This window comes from Anolis sagrei, chromosome 4, assembly GCF_037176765.1.
Source record: "Anolis sagrei isolate rAnoSag1 chromosome 4, rAnoSag1.mat, whole genome shotgun sequence".
NCBI classification, from domain to species: Eukaryota; Metazoa; Chordata; class Lepidosauria; order Squamata; family Dactyloidae; genus Anolis; species Anolis sagrei.
This window is the reverse complement of record NC_090024.1, coordinates 149,673,713-149,692,003: the sequence shown is the minus strand read 5'-3', so window position 1 is coordinate 149,692,003 and position 18,291 is coordinate 149,673,713. Positions and strand designations below refer to the sequence as shown.

At 42.4% G+C, this 18,291-nt stretch overlaps 1 protein-coding gene across 1 annotated transcript; it reads right to left on the bottom strand.

The window, feature by feature from the left end:
• Positions 1–1,906: 1,906 nt before the first annotated feature.
• On the bottom strand, positions 1,907–11,841 carry LOC132774135 (class II histocompatibility antigen, M alpha chain). The gene is made up of 5 exons (XM_060773932.2): positions 11,717–11,841; positions 7,061–7,321; positions 5,606–5,890; positions 4,079–4,207; positions 1,907–2,934 (listed from the first exon to the last, which is right to left on the bottom strand). The coding sequence occupies exons 1-5, from the start codon at positions 11,811–11,813 to the stop codon at positions 2,930–2,932; spliced, it is 777 nt and encodes a 258-aa protein (XP_060629915.2). The 5' UTR covers positions 11,814–11,841; the 3' UTR covers positions 1,907–2,929.
• Positions 11,842–18,291: the final 6,450 nt, after the last annotated feature.

Here is an 18,291-nt window from a genome sequence, read left to right as displayed (position 1 = left end):
AGCAGAGGAGGTTTCAACTAATCTTAAAATAGCACTGTAGCCGAAAGGGCATAATCCACAGAATGTTAAGCAGGCTATATGTGAATTATTATTTGCAGGAAAGATGTGCTGCAGCTGTGGCAATACAACTGCATGAAAGCTGAGGACAAGTAGGGAAAATACTTAGTGTAGAAAAGCACAAACAATTTATTTATTATTTATTTATTTCGTGTACTTCTACCCTGCCCTTCTCAACCCCCGAGGGGGGACTCAGGGCGGCTTACAAAAAGGCACAATTTGATGCCTACACAGTAATACAAATAAGATATAGACAGCAATTAAAAACAGTGATAACAGTTAAGAACAATCAATACTGCATCATCCCAGCTAAAGCCACTAAAACACTGCTAGGGGCCACAATCCCCTTGTTACTCACAAATGGAGTGGCTTAATACAAGGCAGTTCTGTGCTCCACAAGGGCCTCACAGTACCTTCAGTGAATGAGTTTCTATGAGCTGGGCTGCAAATAAGGTTTTGCTCAGCATCCTTTCAGGAAGGGGTAGGATATCCTACCATAGCATGCACTGTTAAGTGGGACTGTTGATTTCCATGGCAGAAAATTATCAGATGTTAGGCGATCCCTCGTTGACCGAGTAGGATAATCAGTTATCAGATATGGGCTTCACATCAATCAAGCTGTAGGATTGCCTTGAGTATTGTGTAATGAAATACATTAATTCTTGGATGGACTATGGCCCTATTCTGTGAACATAAATTCTCAAACTCAAAAGGCAAACCATGTGATTAATGTAACATTGAATTGGCTCTCTTTTGATAGACATGAAGGAACACCCATTCAGCTATACAGGTGAGTCCTGAATTCTTGAGGTCTCCTAGGCATCCTTATGTTCCTTTCCTGTTTTTTGGTGATAAAAAGGCATCACTGCCATTTGATTAATGACTTCTTCTGTTGGGATTATCTCGAAGTAGAGTGTGTTATATGAACATTGTAGCAGTGTTCAAGGGAGTGAGGTGACAAAAACATGTTCTGACCATTCAGCCTTTCTTAAATTAATGCCCTCCGGATGTTTTGAACTACAGCTCCCATATAGTTGCTACAATTCAGGTAACTTGCCGGTAAAGCTTTCTTGTGTCATGTGATGTCCTTCTTATGGTTATCCTCAGATGAGAAGCCTCACAAGCAGAGCTTTCTTCCAGAGATCCGACTTCATCGCCCCCAGTTGGAAACATGCCAGCTTCAAGCCATTTGGCTGTGATCTGTTTAGCAAAGACTTCCAGAAAAGGTGGATTTGCAGAGGCATTGGGAGACACAACATGGCCTGAAGTGAGAGCTGCATGGAATGGGGGAAACCAACAGAAACAATGTCCCTTCTTCCTAATTGAGAGCCCTTTTCTTTCCACAACTGTCTTTATCCTTTTATTTTTTTACACTCCCTACCAGCTTGAAACCCCAAACACTCTGTTATGGGTGCCTGCAAACCAGAAAGTCCTCTCTCTCTGTGTTCCCCAATTAGCCTTCTTTTACTGAAAAAGGTAAAGGATCCCGTGTTATTGTATGGATTTGCCTTAACCAGTTTGCTGCATACCTTTGGGGAGGGGGATAATAAGCACTGCCAATTTCTTGGTTTAGTTTTACCTCATGTTCTTATGTTCACTGATGCATCTTTATTGGAAATATCTTTTACATTAATAAAGGATGGAATATGCTCAGATGACTATTTTAACAGAAAGCATTACTCAGACTGGTCCTATGATACAAAATGCATTTATTAGGAAACCAGAGCCACAAACCAATGGATTAATTCCTCCAGGGACGTGAATGTTACCTTTTCTCCATGGAAAAAAGCTGTACAGTAGGATGTCTCCTCCTATAATATGCCTGCCCCAGAGATTAAAACACCAGAACTTCAAAAAGTTAATTTTTATTGATACATAAAGTTTGGGAACGGGCTCCAGCACTTTGAAAATTATTATTACAACTTAAGGAATTATTATAGCTTGCACCCTCCCTAACTGTTAATTCTGTTCTATCAAAATTGTACAGATGTACTCAAACATTTCAGATTTCCTCATTGGAAGTCTGTGTGCCACTCTCACTGCTTTCATAACATGATGTTCTAGCCTCAGCACTGTTCATGTGGGATGTTTTCCCTTCCCCATCACTCTCCCACCATGTATCATCTTCTGATCCATCCAATGCATTAGAAATGCCAGTTTTCAAAAAACTTTTCACAATATTGTCCTCTGTGATCAGGTCCCAACTCTTAATGGCCCATGTTCAGATCAGTTCTAAGGATGGGCAATTCACTTTTCCACTGCTGTCAATTAGTGATCACCACTCATCACAGAAATGGCACAAGGGCTTGTTCGCAGGTACATCTAATGGCTGCAAGATAGAGGTTAAGCCCTTTGAATCAATTGTGACTGAGACCAGTTTGGTCTCTCAACTTTACAGTAATGAAGGGGATTCCCTGAGGATTCAGGGCATATACAAGAATGGGATGAAGTCCTAACTACAACTCCCATGATTCTCACACATGCCCCCCCCATTGGCTGGGGATGATGGGAGTCTCAGTTAAAATGAACCTCAGAAGAGCTGTGTTGGGAAGGTCCCTTTAGACTCTTTTGGAGTCCCCTTATCCTGCCTCCCCTTGGCTCCATGTCAGGGAATCTTGGGAGTTGTAGTAGTAGTATGAGGTTTTGGACCTTGTCTGACAAACTGTAGCTCCCAGGATCCACTGAGCTGCAGCAGTGAAAGCAGGGTCATGCTGCATTCATTCCGGAGTGGTGTTCCCATCATCTGGAGGCCTTTCTGGAGGGGCAGGGAGGGTTAGATTTGGGGGGGGGGGGGCAGAAGGGAAGGAGGCCACTTGTCTTTGGCAGGTGCTTTGTCTTGCTGCAGGCAAGCTCCTCCTTGCTGCAGAGGAGATCACTCTGAGGAAGAGATGGAGCAAAAGAGTTAAGGTTAAATGGGATTATGAGAGTTGTCATTCAGATCCCCTGCCCCTTAAATGTGGGATATGTTTTTGCCTAGGAGTCCAGTACAGTCTCCTTCTTTCTCTGGAGGATTTTAAGCAGAGGCTTGGATGGTGTCTTCTTGTATGGCAGAATTGGATTGGCCTTTGGGGGTCCCTTCTATGATTCTATAATTGTCTCTGGGCCAAATCGGAAGCCAGGCCCTGAGATTTGGTGGCCGTTCAGTCATAGCTTTGTGAATGGTGTTCAGAAAAAGGGGGTTTCAGTAGGGATTGCTGGCCAGGCAGAAAGCCACATGGGCTAAAATGCATAGAGTTGGAAAGGGCAATGGCAACAAAGCATGAAGTCGCAGCCTGTGCAGCCTGTATTTATTATTTAAAATTATTTAAAATAAAAGATTTTTTTTAGAAGTCATGAATAATTATATAAGTTTGATTCTATGATTTAATTACCATATCGTGGCTTCAGAAGCAAACTAAGTTCTCAAAAGTGTCTTTCAGTATGTGTAGTACACTCGTCAAATAAGGAACCTATTTTAGATGTTAACAATAGTGAAAGCGAAAGCCTATTTGCATGAATGTCAAACTACATTAAATTTAATGTGACAGAATTAACAAATATTTGGGGGGGGGGGGGGTTAAGCAAACTTTGAATCCTCCTTGAGTTATAATAACAATTTCCAAGGAGGTTCTACCAGATTCCAAGGCAGTCTATACTCCACTAGAGTTGGAAGGGAGCCCCAAAGGCCATCCAATTTGATCCCCTTCTTCTATCATCCGATCCCTCCCGACAGATACCCATCCAGCCTCTGATTCAAAACCTCTAGGAAAGGAGGCTCCCCAGAGTACAAGGCAGTCTATGTTCCACTAGAGTTGGAAGGAACCCCCAAAAGTCATTCAACTCCTTTCTGCAAGCAGGGGGACAAGACTAAATAACTCCCGACAGATTCCCAGCCAGCCTCTGTTTCAAAGCCTCTAGAGAATGAGACTCCCCCAGGCTCCAAGGCTGTCTGTATGCAACCAGAGTTGGAAGGAATCCCCAAAGCCGGTCCAGCCCATCTCCCCTTTAGGAAGGGAGACCCCACCTGAGCATCTGCTCTCACCTGCATTCCTGAGCCGGAGGGTCATGAAGGTGAGGACAGCTCCTGCTATGGAGAAGAGGAAGCCCAGGCCAAAGGCCAGGCCACACAGGACATTTGCCAGGAGCTCCGGGTCAAGAGGGTCCTTGGGGACTGTGGGGCCAAAGAGACAAGAAGAAAGCCAGGGTCACTTGAGGGACAGCTGAAGGGGAGGAGTCTGCTCTCTTTCATAGACTCCGAGTTGAAAGAGAACCACCCAGGGCCATCCAGTCCAACTTTCTTTGACCATAAAAGAAAGACATAATCCAAACCCTCCTGACAGATGGCCCTCCAGCCTGTTTCAAGACTTCCAGCAAAAGAGACTGCACAGGACTCCAAGAAAAAAGCTTATTCCATTATTGAACAGCTCTTGCCATCAGGTTGAGGCGGAATTGCTTTTGCTGCAGTTGGAATGCATGGCTCCATATTCTAGTATCCAGAGTAGTATAAAACCAGCTAACACCGCCCTCCAAAATGGGACCTCCCTCCAAGCATTTAAACATGGCTTTCATGTTCCCTTCTCTCAGCCTAGTAAAGGTTTCCCCTGACATTAAATCCAGTCATATCCAACTCTGTGGGGTGGTGCTTATCTCCATTTCTAAGTCAAAGAGTCGCTGTTGTCTGTTGACACCTCCAAGGTCATTTGGCCAGCATGACTGCATGGAGTGCCGTTATCTTTCTGTAGAAGTGGTACTTTGATCGACTCACATTTTCATGTTTTTGAACTGCTAGGCTGGCTGAAGCTGGGGCTAACACCCCGCTCCCCAGATTCAAACCACCAGCCTTTCAGTCAGCAAGTTCAGCAGTTCAGTGGTTTAACCTGCTGCACCATCAGGGGGCAACCTACTTTCTTCCAAACTAGACATCCCCAATTCCCTAAACTGTTTTTCAGTGGGATTCATAATCTAAAGGCTTTTGACCCTTTTGGTGGCTCTCCTCTGGACACCTTCAAGTTTGGGGTACCCATAACTGGACCCAGGTTGATTCCAGGTAAAAAGGACTGGATAAAGCAGAATAAGAGGGGAGGACTAAGGTTTCCCTCAGTCTTTTTGTTGCAACATTACACTCTTGGCTCCTTCTCAGTTTGTGGTCTTTTAAGACTCCTAGTTCACATCTACATGTTGTCAAGGCATGTGTTCCCCATGTATATTCTATAGTTTCCCCAATCTCTGCACTATCCTCCTTTGGATGCAGCCCAGAATAGTATTGGCTTTATCCATTGCCGCATCACACTCCTGGCTCATCCTAAACTTGTAGTTTTTAAGACTCCTAGTTCACATCTAGATGTTGTTAAAACAGGCGTTCTCCATTCATATCCTATGCCTTCCCAATCTTGACAATATCCTCCTCTGGTTGCAGCCCAGAATCACTTTTTCACTGCTGCATCACACACTCAACTCATCCTGAGATTGTGGTACACTAAAACCCCTAGATCCCTTTCCTAGATCACTGCCCCCCCTCCCCGCCATCCTCTACCATTGTTGTTGACAAAGTGTGACCCATTCATCTCACCCCAAAAGACCACGGAGGAGTAAAGGTCCGAGGGGCTCCTGGCAGTGCAGCTGTAGACCTGTCCTTCCTGTGGAGTGACCTCCAAGTAGGAGAAAGCCTGGAAGACCCAGCCTTGAACTGGGGAGACATGGCTTGGAGTGGACACTCCACTGGAGATGGGCTGGCCGTCCAGCTGCCAGTGGAGGCTAACTGTCGGCGGGAAGATGTTGCTGGCTGCACAGACTAGAGTGTTGGGTTTGCCCATCTCCAGTGGCTGGAGGGTGAAGACATCCATCTGGGGGGCCCCTGCATTGGGAGGAAAGGGGGGCAGAGTGGGTTAGGCACTGGAATAGAGTTTCGTGGCTTTATGTCATTTTCACTTTTTTGTTTTTAATAGTGTTAATATGTTGTAGGGTTTAAACTGTACATTGTACTGTTGTAGCATTGTGAGCTGTTTTGAGTCTTTCTTAAGCAAAGAAAGCAGAATAACAACTACAACAATGGCTGGCTGGCACTCCTCTGAGGATATGAATGAATGCAGTTTGGTACCATTTTACCTGCTATGGCTCAATGCTGTGGGACCCAAGAATTTCTAGTTTGGTGAGGCCCCAGTGTTTTTTGGCAGAGAAAGCAAAAGACCTTACAAAACAATAACTCCCTGGATCTCATAGCATTGAGCCAGGGCAGATAAAAGGGTACCAAACTGCAGCCACTTCAAGTCTCATTCATGAGAGGAAAGCAGGATGATCTAGTAATAATAATACCACATGTCTTCAATTCTTAAACACCATCAGTTGTAAGATGCACTCGAATTTCAGCACTGCCAACAGGAAATAAAGCCTATACACACACACACACACACACACACACATTTCTTGTACCCAGCCAGTTTTAATAATGAATTTTAAACTCACTTCTTGAGTTTTAATCTGTGTATTTTGATATGTATTTTATAAATATATGCTTTAACGTGTATTTTATAGAGTGTTTACAATGATTGTGTTTTTTTATTATGTTGCAACCTGCCTTGAGCAACAAGAAGAAGCAGGTAAGAAATACAATTATTATTATTATTATTATTCTAAGTAACACATTTTTAGAGATGCTTATATTGATTATTGTATTATTATATCGATTATTGATATATATATATGTGTGTGTGTGTGTGTATGTATATGTATATTGATTCATAGGTGTACTCCATTTTTAAAGATGTTTATATGTTTATATGGGAGGAAAAGTGTGCTTTAGAGGCAAAGAATTGTGAAGACAACGAATTGCACAGATGTTCCAATGGTTTCATAGCAAAAGGGTTTGGGAGAGAAAAATGAGACCATTTCAAATCATCCTGAACTGCCTTCAGACTGCCCCACTTTCAATGTGTGTAAGGCTTTGCTATCTCTTGAGCCTCTGCATTAGTGTAGTGGTCTGAAGGGGCTTCAGCATTGTGCTTGGTGTCTTTCGTGAAGGCCCCACCTTTGGCTTCTGGCATGTAGGGCTTCGAGAGGTTGGTGAGGGGCCCCAGGAGGAGCTGGCAGATGTTCCCGAGCAGCTGAACCTGATCCAAGGAGGTGTGGTTGCCCTCCTCTGGCCGAAGATCCGGCAAAATGGAGTGCCACTGATGTGTAGAGAAGTTGAAGTGGAACAGGAGTTCCTGGTCCAGAGTCTGGGCCAGGCCAAGGGAGGGGTCGCCGGGCTGGCAGAAGAAGACCTCCGAGAAGAGGTGGGCAGGCAATTCTGTGGGGCAGAGAAGAGGTCAGTCAGCAACAGGCAACCATCAATCACCACAGTCCAAGACCCACATTACCCCTGCTCGTATTGCTTTCCCTTTGATGTATAAAAAAATCTTGTCCAGAAAGTTAGTTTCTTGATAAGAAGATTTATGACAATAAGGATAAATTTTTGATGAAGAAGAAGGCAGCAGATACAGGGTAGGAAGTGTAACTTAGTGCTTTCTATTTTTCCATTCTCATCTTTCCTATCTCCTTTGTTTCAAAAGACTGTACACCCTCTTGTCTACCCTTCTGTTTTAGATTAGAAAAGAAAATTTCTTTTCCCTCCTTTTCTTTTTTAACATCATACTAAACGTTTTTTGTATTAGATAACAATGGAAGAAGACAAAGATGTAAAAATGCCCCTTTTATAAATCTGCTCTTTCCCATTCCTCATATTTTTGCCATAAAAATTAGATGAGGAAAAAATGCATCTTGTTGCAACTATGTAGTATTTCATACTTGTATGGCCTTGTGAGAAACAGTAGAAAAATAGAGACTTTGTTTTACCAATAAGTTCTCTGTTCTTTAGAAATGATCAAATGTTGCTCTTTGACAACAATGATGGATCTTGGAAATATACCATGCTTTGGAACAGGCATGTAGCCGGGGGGGGGGGGGAGAGGGGGGTTTAGCCCCCCCCCCCAATTCTCAGGGTGGTCTGCGAGAAGGCCTTACTGGTACATTATTTAAACAGTTATGTTTATTCATATCATGATCTGATCACCACGCTATCCCATATGCATGGGGGTATTGGGGTAACGATACAAAAGAGGGTAGACCCTCTTTCACTCAGACTCAACCCCCCCCCCCCCTAATCAAACTCAGCTCCTCCCAAAACAAAATCCTGGCTATGGCCCTGCTTTGGAAGTAGAAATGTTGCACTTTGCAGGAGCACACTGTACTAATAGACATACTTCCTTACTATAACTTTGATAAAACTGCTATCCATAAGCATCCTTACATACTTTGTGGCAGCTCTGATCAGAATATATTTGGCCCAAGGAAGAAAGGCTTGTGATTTTTGAGAGTGAGTTCAGGAGCTCAAGGATGGGGGAAGTCACCAGATAGAGAACTGTGCTGAATCTTGTTTGTATGTGCCTTTCTCCCGTTAGCTCCCTTTTCTTGCAAGTATTTTGCTCAAGCAGTTCACTGCTTCACCAAAGTTTCCAGTTTGGTATTTTTGGACAGGTCTTTGGACCTACATTTCTTTCCTGCCAGTCGAGCCTCCAATGGTGGGGGGTTATGAGATCTGTAATAAATTACTAAGCTCTGGTACACAAAACATTCCAGTGGCAGGGAATTTCACAGGTGGAAGCAGCCACTACAGGATGAATGCAAACAGACACCACTTGAACTCCCATGGCTCAACACTATGGAATGATAGAAACTATAGTTTGGCTTTCTTAAGCAGAGAAGGCTGAAGGCCTTGAAAAACTATGAATCTCAGGATTCTGTGAGCCACAGCAAATAAAGCAATGTCACACTGCATTCATTCTACCCTATATATGCACTCTTAGATTTTTTTTAAAAAAACTACAAGTATTATTTTGAGTTTCAACATTGCTGTTTTATATTCTTAGGTTAGGTAAAGGTTTTTCCCTGACATTAAGTCTAGACATGTCTGAATCTGGGGGTTGGTGCTCATCTTCATTTCTAAGCCAAAGAGTGGCGCTGTCCATAGACACCTCCAAGGTCATGTGGCTGGCATGACAGTATGGAACGTCGTTACCTTCCTGCTGGAGCGGGTACCTATTGATCTACTCACATTTGCATGTTTTTGAACTGCTAGGTTGGCAGAAACTTGGGCTAACAGCAGGAGTTCATGCTGCTTCCCGGATTTGAAACGGCGACTTTTCGGCCACCAAGTTCAGCAGCTCAGTGGTTTAACCCACTGTGCCACCGGGGGCCATATTCTTATGTTTTATTTAATTGTGATTTTATCTGGATTGTTATATTGTACAATGCTCTTATTGTTTTTGTTTTAACGGATTGTTTTGCTTTTACGTTTCTGGGCATTTATTATTATTATTATTATTATTATTATTATTATTATTATTATTAACCACATGATTCAATAGCATTGAGCCAAGGCAGTTAAAGTGATGCCAAACTGCTTTCCTTCTACTGTGTAGATGTACCCATTGGCATGGTAAAACTACTGATTCCAGTAGTGTCAAACTGCATTGATTTCACAGTGTAAAGGCACTGTACCAGTCGAATCAGGCAAAAGCAGACTTTCCTGTCCTGTGTTTTCTTTTGCAGTGATAACTATTGCCATTCATAGATGTTGCAGCTTGATGGCACGCTGCTCAGAGCTTAGGAAAGTTACTTTTTTGGAGGAGAATTTCCCCAAAGGTCCACACAAAGGGGTACTTGAGGAATGCTTTTGCCTGTCATGTTTACAAGAAGGTTGCCCTTGCCTTTGTCTTCCCCTGAGGCTGAGAGTGTGTGGCATGTGCTCAAGGGGTTTCCAGGACTGAGAGATGGTGGAATTTGAATGCAGGACTCCAGAGCCAGAGAAACAAACAGATCTGGCCTCCAGCCAGATTTGCTTCCCTTTTTCCAAAATGGGGAAATTGTCAGAACTTTTTAAGTCTTTTTTCATGTATTTTATCTCATATATATATATATATATATATATATATATGTATATGTATATGTATGTATATGTATGTATATGTATACACACACACACCAATATATTTTTAAGCTGAAACTTTAGGGGTTTTTTATAAGTTTGTTTTTGGGAGCTGTAGTTTCACAAGGTTTCTAGCCTTCTCTGCCGGAGAGTAATGAAACCTCAGCAAACTACACATCACAGGGTTCCTAGCCTTGAGCAATGACAGTCAAAGTGGTGCCAAACTGCATTCGTTCTACAATGTGGATGCGCCTTTATAAAACTACAACTCCCAGGATTCTATGACACTGAACCATAGCAATCAACGTTAAGCAAACTGCATTCATTCTTCCATCTATGCACCTCAAACTGCTGCTTTGCGTTGCTTTAGTCTTCCTTGCATACAACTCTAAACCCAAGACCAGTCCTATGTCTGTAACTGAGAAAAAACTCTGCTCTGAAAGTTCTGGTTTTGTTATGATACATTCAGATGATGGGGGGATCCAAATTAAATTTCAAAATTTAGATCACTTTATTGATCATTCCAATGGCTTCAGACTGTGATTTATGGCATTAAAATAATTTCAATTAGGGCCAAGATGCTGCGGAATTTGGAAATTGAAACCTTTAAGAAAGGCTCAAAACTGACTCTGGGTGCATCTCCACTATTGAATTGATGCAGTTTGACCCCCCCCCCCTTCAACTGCCATGACACAATGCTATGGAATCTCAGGAGTTGGAGTTCACACACTTTGGCAGAGATGCTTCAAGGACCCCTTCCATGCAGTTGCATAAAATCTCACATTATCTGCTTTGAACTGGATTATATGGCAGTGTGGATTCTGATAACCCAGATATTGTGAATTATCTGCCTTGATATTCTGGGTTATATGGCAATGTGGAAGGCCCCAAGGTCTGGTAGAACTACAACTCCCATGATTCCATCGCAATGAAGCATGGCAGTCAAAGTGCATTAGTTAGTTCTATAGTGCAGACGCAGCCTTCGGGGCCCTTCCACATATAACCCAGAATACCAAGGTAGATAATCCACAATATCTGCTTTGAACTGGGTTATCTGAGTCCACACTGCAATATAATTCAATTCAATGTGGATTGTATACAGCTGTGTGAAAGGGGCCTTAGAAGTGGAATCTTGCAAAACTGCCTTGCTTAGACTACAACTCCCACAAGTTTAACCAGTTTGTATGGAGATTTCAAATTGCATTATCTTTAATGGTTGTGAACTTCTTTAGGCCTCAATGACTCAGACAAAAGCCACATATAAACATAACAACAATAATCACACATTCCATGAAAGATGAGGAGTGATGGGACTTGCAATAGAGAAAAGGGCTTGCAATAGTGACTTCTCTGGACTCTGAGCCCAGCAACACAGAAACCGGTGTGTGTGTGTGTGTGTACGTGGGGGTGGGTGGGGGTGGTGATGGGATATGTAGTCCACCCTAAAAGGGGTAGAAGTTAGTTCTTTGGACTACAAATCCCATAATACAGAACGTTGGGTGGGAATAGGAGTTGTAGTCTCCCCAAGAGCAAAATCCATAATGCAAGACACAAGGGATGATGGGAGTGACAGCCTTCCCCTCCCAATGTCAAATTTTGCTGGGAATCTACTGGAAAGGGGCAATTCAGGGACAGTTTGCATATCATATCCAATAACAACAACATTGACACAAACACTCCCAACCCACTCATTTGCTGACTCAGCGCCGCTTTATCTACCTTGAGCCGTGCTTCCTGCCGCAGCCCAGAAGCAGAGAAGGCCCCCGAAGCCCAAGGGCCAGATCCACGGACCCATCATCCCCGACTCCAAACCCATAGTAAGCCCTTCTGGAGCTTCACCTAGAGCAGGGACTTTCGCTCCTCTGCCAGCCAATGGGCTTCGCGAGCGCTTCTACGTCATCGGTTGCTAGGGAGAAGCCGCCGGGTCCCAGCTCTTGAAGACAGATGGTTTTGGACACTGCTTGAAACTACCAGGGATCAGGGCTATGGGACCCCCAAGGAAGGCCTGTAAAACTACAACTCCACAATTCCCCGGATCTCACTGCACTGAACCAGGACAATAAACGTGGGGCCAAAATGCATTGATTCTGGGGTGTAAATACACCTAAAGAAGGTAGGAAAGACCTTAAAAGAAAATATATTATTAATTACTATTTTTGCAAATGCACCCAGAGAAAGTTGAAAAGACTTGTAAGAAACTACAGTTCCCCGGATCCCATCGCCAGGGCAATTAAAGTGGGGCCAAAATGCATTGATTCAGGAGTGTAAATGCACCCAGGAAAGGTAGGAGAGGCCTTAAAAGAAAATATATTATTATTAATTACTATTTTTGCAATGATTCTGCATTGCAAATGCACTCAGAGAAAGTTGAAAAGACTATAAAAAACTACAGTTCCTCGGATCCCATTGCACTGAGCCAGGGCAATTAAAGTGGGGCCAAAATGCATTGATTCAGGAGTGTAAATAATACACCAAAGAAGGTAGAAAAGACCTTAAAAGAAAAGATATTATTATTAATTACTATTTCCCCAATGATTCTGCATTGCAAATGCACCCAGAGAAAGTTGAAAAGACTTTAAAAAATGACAGTTCCCTGGATCCCATTGCACTGAGCCAGGGCAATTAAAGTGGGGCCAAATAGCATTGATTCTGGAGTGTAAATATACCCAGAGAAGGTAATAAAGACCTTAAAAGATATTATTATTTTTATTATAAAAAAACTACAACTTCCAGGCATCCCATAGCATAGAGCCAAGGCAGTTGCAAGTGTGACCAAATCAAATTTATTTTACAGTATGTGATGCTGCCATATATAAATATTGTAATTTAAGAAGAAATCAATAACTCTGGTTAAAGTAAGTGTTGAGTCTCCCTTCTGTGAAACTGTCTGAATGAGGCAGATGTAGGATTTTTTAAATAATAACTTTGGAAGTATTTGCCTATACATCATGAGGATGTGAAATTCCATGTGCACATAGCCTGGCGATTCGTATTATAAACAACATTTTGGAATAATTTCTTGTATGCAACAAAGTGGGGGGGGGGGCTATGATGAGCCCACATCCGAAAGTAAAGGGGGCACTCTCTCAGCCACCGAAGTGATTTTGGAGTATTTTGGTTCCTGGGTAAAGGATGACCCATTTGACCTTTATTTTTCAATATGGAAGTATTTCCTTAGCCTTCATATAATCATCATAGCTATTAACTCTTATAGGATGCATACATTTTAATGGATTCCACTATGTTTACTTATGAATCCATACCTTGATGGAGGGCGGGGGCGGATTCTAACCTATCCCATGGGGGCTCTAAGTTTTAGGAGGTGTTCTTCCTCTCTTGGATCTGCTTTAAAGATGAGAGATCTTGACTATGTTTTAGTGGTTTCCAGTACTTTGCTCTACCAGAGGTTCTGGACTTCAGCTCCCAGCATTCTTGACCATTGGCCCATCTGGAAGGGGCTTCTGGGAGCTGGACTCCTAGATGAACGGAGGGCCAATGTTGGACTTTAGGAGAGTATATTTTGGCCATGCAGACAGGGAGACATAGTTGTCCCCCAAAGAATAATGTTTCCAATAGTTTTCAGCAACTCATGGCTGGAGATAGACTGCCCCTAGGTTTGGAGGCTCCTCTTCTACAAATTGCATCTGCTGATGGACTTCTCTTCCTCAAACTTTTTTTCAGGGCCCCTTCATTCTTGAGAAAGGGAGGAAGCGAATTCAAGTTTCACTTCTTGACCCCGTTGGGAATTCCCAATGCGTTTGCATGAGAGAGACGGTGAGTCACAAGCTCACTTCAGGCCATGAAGGTGAGTCCTGGTTTGCATGTGTCACAACAAGGCCAGGAGGCCCAAAGGGTCCAATTAAGGGTTGAAGTCACAGTCTCTCTGCCTCAGGTTGAAGTGATTCTTAAATCTTGGGGGACCAGGGCTCGGAAGGAAGGAAGGAAGGAAGGAAGGAAGGAAGGAAGGAAGGAAGGACGAAAGAAAGAAAGAAGGAAGGAAAGAAAGAAAGAAAGAAAGAAAGAAAGAAAGAAAGAAAGGCAGGCAGGCAGGCAGGCAGGCAGGCAGGCAGGCAGGCAGGCAGGCAGGCGCCTCTGAATCTCTGCCTTTCTCTCTCTCCACTTGGTGACTAGGAGTAATACATTCAGAAGCCATTACCTCTTAGGAGGCCTCCTCCTGCTCTAGCTAGCTCCCTAGCTCTCCATTCCCTGCCCAGAAGAAACCCTTGAAGGGGGCACCTGGAAGTGAGAGAGCAATATGGCCCCTGAAAGGGTCCCAGAAAGGCTTCCCCCAACTGGAAGACTATTGTGGAGACTGGAGACCTGGCCCCCATATATATGTACCTAGAGAGAGAGGTTGACATTTCACCGTCTGAAAGGGTGGCATTGATAGTAATATCACTAAAACTGAGGATCATACTCCTGGCTTTTAGCAATACAGAATTCTGAAAAAGCAGATACTCATGTGATGCGGTCAAAAAGTAAGCTCCAAATAACAAGTTGAGGGATTTATTCATAACAATGTTAACAAGTTCTACAAAGTTTCAGACTTCAAAAGAAATATTCAAAATGAGATTGATAAAGTCCAGATAGAAATACATGACATGTGAAGGGCTTTTCATCTTTATATCTCTTCAACCCACTCTGCATTTTTTTACTTTGTTCTTTTCTTTATGGATTAACCATCAGCAGTATCTTCTTCTGCTATGTAACCTGAGCCCTGCTACATGCACAATGGAGGACCTTCTTATAGTAACACCAGAGGCACTCCAAGTGGCCAGCGACTGGTCAAAAGACATTTAATCAACTACCAAACTTGCAAACTTTGTGTTTTGTTTGTTTGTTAAAAATGCAATAAAACTGTTTGGTTTGCTTTTGACATGATAAATAAATAAGTGTCTTCTTCCTCCTGCTGCAGTGACAAAGCAAACTTTTCCCTGTACTTGAGCTTATCCACAAAAATCCCCAAAAAGCATTACCTCTCCTATGTTGCATTTCTCCTCCTGCCTCCTCTGCTCCATTATCTGGCCTCAAGACACTGAAGTCCCTTTGGAATACTTAGATATTCCTGTGCTAGCTCTTTTGTGATGCCTTTCCCCTTCTTCTCTATTATCGGGGGTGGGTTTCTTGCTCAGCCATGGAAACCCCTGGGTGATGTTGGGAGGGTCACAGACTCTCAGCCCCAGAAAACTCTTCTTATAAACATCTTAAGGTCACTGTAAGTTAGAAATTACTTAAAGCACACAACAACACATTTCCACATGTGCATAGGATGGATGAAAAAGAAGAAAACAAATTCCCCTATATTCCCATGTCCCCCAATTTAGTATCACACATTAAATCAGGGTGGACAAAGTGTAGTCTACAAGCAACACGACACCTAGTTTTACCCTCCTCTAGGGTCTCCAATTTTTTTGAAGAAGTCAGTTAGGCATAAAATTCATAACTAACTTTAAAGCAAGAACCAGATACTTTAATATTCAGAAGATCAATGAATAGAAAAAGTACAAAATATGGATATATTTAATTATATACTTAATATAGTTAATTGAAAAGTAACAAGGATGTGACACAGAAAAGAATACAAATAAAAAACTGCAGATCTTTGTGGTTTATGAGGAGTGTAAAGTATTATGTTTGCATATTAAATGTAACCCCCTCCCCAGTTTTTTCAATTTGCTATGTTCTTTATTTTCTAAACAAAAACTGCTTTGATCCTTCAGAATTTGATATTCTTTTTTTTCTGGGATGAAGCCATGCTTATAAGCAGAGAATCTACTTTGCCTAAAAATGAGTGAAAACAATGGATGTCTCAGCCATTATTTAGGAAGACTTCATCCTCTAGTGCAGTGGTTCTCAACCTGGGGTCACCAGATGTTTTTGGCCTTCAACTCCCAGAAATCCTAACAGCTGGTAAACTGGCTGGGATTCCTGGGAGTTGTAGGCCAAAAACATCTGGGGACCCCAGGTTGAGAACCACTGCTCTAGTGCAGTGATTCCCAACCCTTTTTTTTTCCCATCAGGAACCACTTGACCAGGGACCACTCTCCAACTTTAATACCAAAAGGGCTATGAATTGGATTTTGGTCAACTTTAGATTTGGTTTGGTTATTTGGGTGCTGATTCAGAAGATTGCATTGGATAGACCACATCAGCTCTAGTTTCTGATACAGAACATATGCCATCCAGTTGTTGCCATCTGCTTGTCTACAGAAAACCATATTTGATAAGCCTCGGCACTATAAGAGGTTTTGCGAGACCAATCCTTCTTATTGCAACAGTGTAGCAATGGTGAGGCTGCGGACCATGTTTTAGTTCTTGCGGACCACTACTGGTCCATGGACCACAGGTTGGGAACCACTGCTCTAGTAGTAAACATTGTCTAATCATTAAAAAGACACTCCTCTTCTATTCTTGTTTTTCATTGCTAGCCTGTGACAGAATTCCTCCCCTGCCATTCTCCTTGCAAAAGGAAACCTTCATTGCCAAATAAAAGATGTGACACAGAAGCAGGTTGACTTGTTCAGTATGTTAAGGGAGGCCCTGTTTTGGAGGAGTATAGGAGATAGCGTGAAAGGGGACCGATTAATCTGTACCCCTTTTCACTAAATAATAACTACCCAGTGCAATGTACAGTACCATAAACTATCTAGGTGTTCCATTTTTGTTATGAATTTCTCATAGAACCCATTCTGAGACTAAACAAAGCTGGGGGGGGGGGGGGTCTCTTCGAATAAAAATATTACTTTTGGTTTCAGAGGCATCTTGACCAAATTCTTTTTCCATGTCTTTGGTCTTTTAAAAAAATAACGGAAAAATCTCATCATCTAACAATGGATGTTCACAGCTGTTATTTAGAAAGGTGGTGTCCTCTAGTGGCAAAAGTTGTCTAATCCTTTTTTTTAAATGGGCAACTTCTCTTCCTGCTTTTCCCGGTGGCGCAATGGCTTAAACTCTTGTGCCTGCAGGACTGCTGAACAAAAGGTTGGTGGTTTGAGTTCAGGGAGCGGGGTGAGTTCCCATTTGTCAGCTCCAGCTTCTCATGCAGGGACACGAGAAGCCTTTCACAGGATGGTAAAACATCCAGGTGTCTCATGGGCAACATCTTTGTAGACGGCCAATTCTCTCACACCAGAAACGACTTGCAGTTTCTCAAGTTGCTCTTGATAGGAAAAAAAAACAAACAAACCCTGCTGTGTTGTGACAGAATTCCTTCTCTGCTCTCCTCTCTGCTTTCCTTGGAAAAGGAAACCTTCATTGACAGACAGAAGATGTGGCACCGAAGCCGGCTGACTTGTTCCATATGTTAAGGGAGGGCCCTGCTTTCTGAGGAATACTTAGTGGACTAATAACTTTTTGGTGCAATGGACAGTACATTATTTTCTGAAAACTCCTCACTGAAACCATTTGGTGACTAAACAAAGCTGAGGGGTCTTTTTAAATAAAACTGTTAAGATTGGTTTCACTTGTAAAGTCCTGATCTTCCGATTTTCCTTCTTTTTCCAATAAACCAAAGCCATGGAGAAAGGAAGGTTGAAATGGTTTTGGTTTATTGGAAAAAGAAGGAAAATCGGATCATTTAGTATAGACATAGGCTTTTTAAGCTGCTGCATCGCACTGCTAATTACTGTTCAGCTTGTGGTCCCCTATGACTTCTAGATCCCTTTCACATGGACTGCTGTCAAACCAGGTGCCACCCATCTAGTATATGTGCATTTCCATTTTTTCTGCCTAAGTGTAGTAGCTCACCTTTCTCCCTACTGAAATTCCTTTTGTCAGTTCTGGTGTGCTCTCCAACCTGTTAAGGTCATTTTGAATTCTGGCCCTGTCCTGTGGGGCTTTAGCCATCCACCCAATTGCATTTCAAATCATAACATACAGTTCGGAGTGAGTTGTATAGCAAATTAACACCCCCAAATATTTGCCAAATCTACACATGAACTGTAACCATTTCTTTTCAGTCCTAATTTATACAAGGAATATCAACAATTATAGGTAGATTAAGTTTCTCAATAGTTTTCATTTATTTTTATTTGTCGTGTCAGGGCAACCAGTCCATTATATTACATTCTAACAAAGCAAACAAACAGACAAATACAAAACTTGTGAGTTTGGTAGTTGGTTAAATGTCCTTTGACCAGTATCTGGCCACTTGGAGTACTTCCGGTGTTGCTGCAAGAAGGTCCTCCTATTTTTCATTAAAATAGTAATAATAATAATAATAATAATAATAATAATAATAATACAACTTTAGTTAAATTCTGCTATATTGTCCAAAAGGGATGCAGGGCGGATTA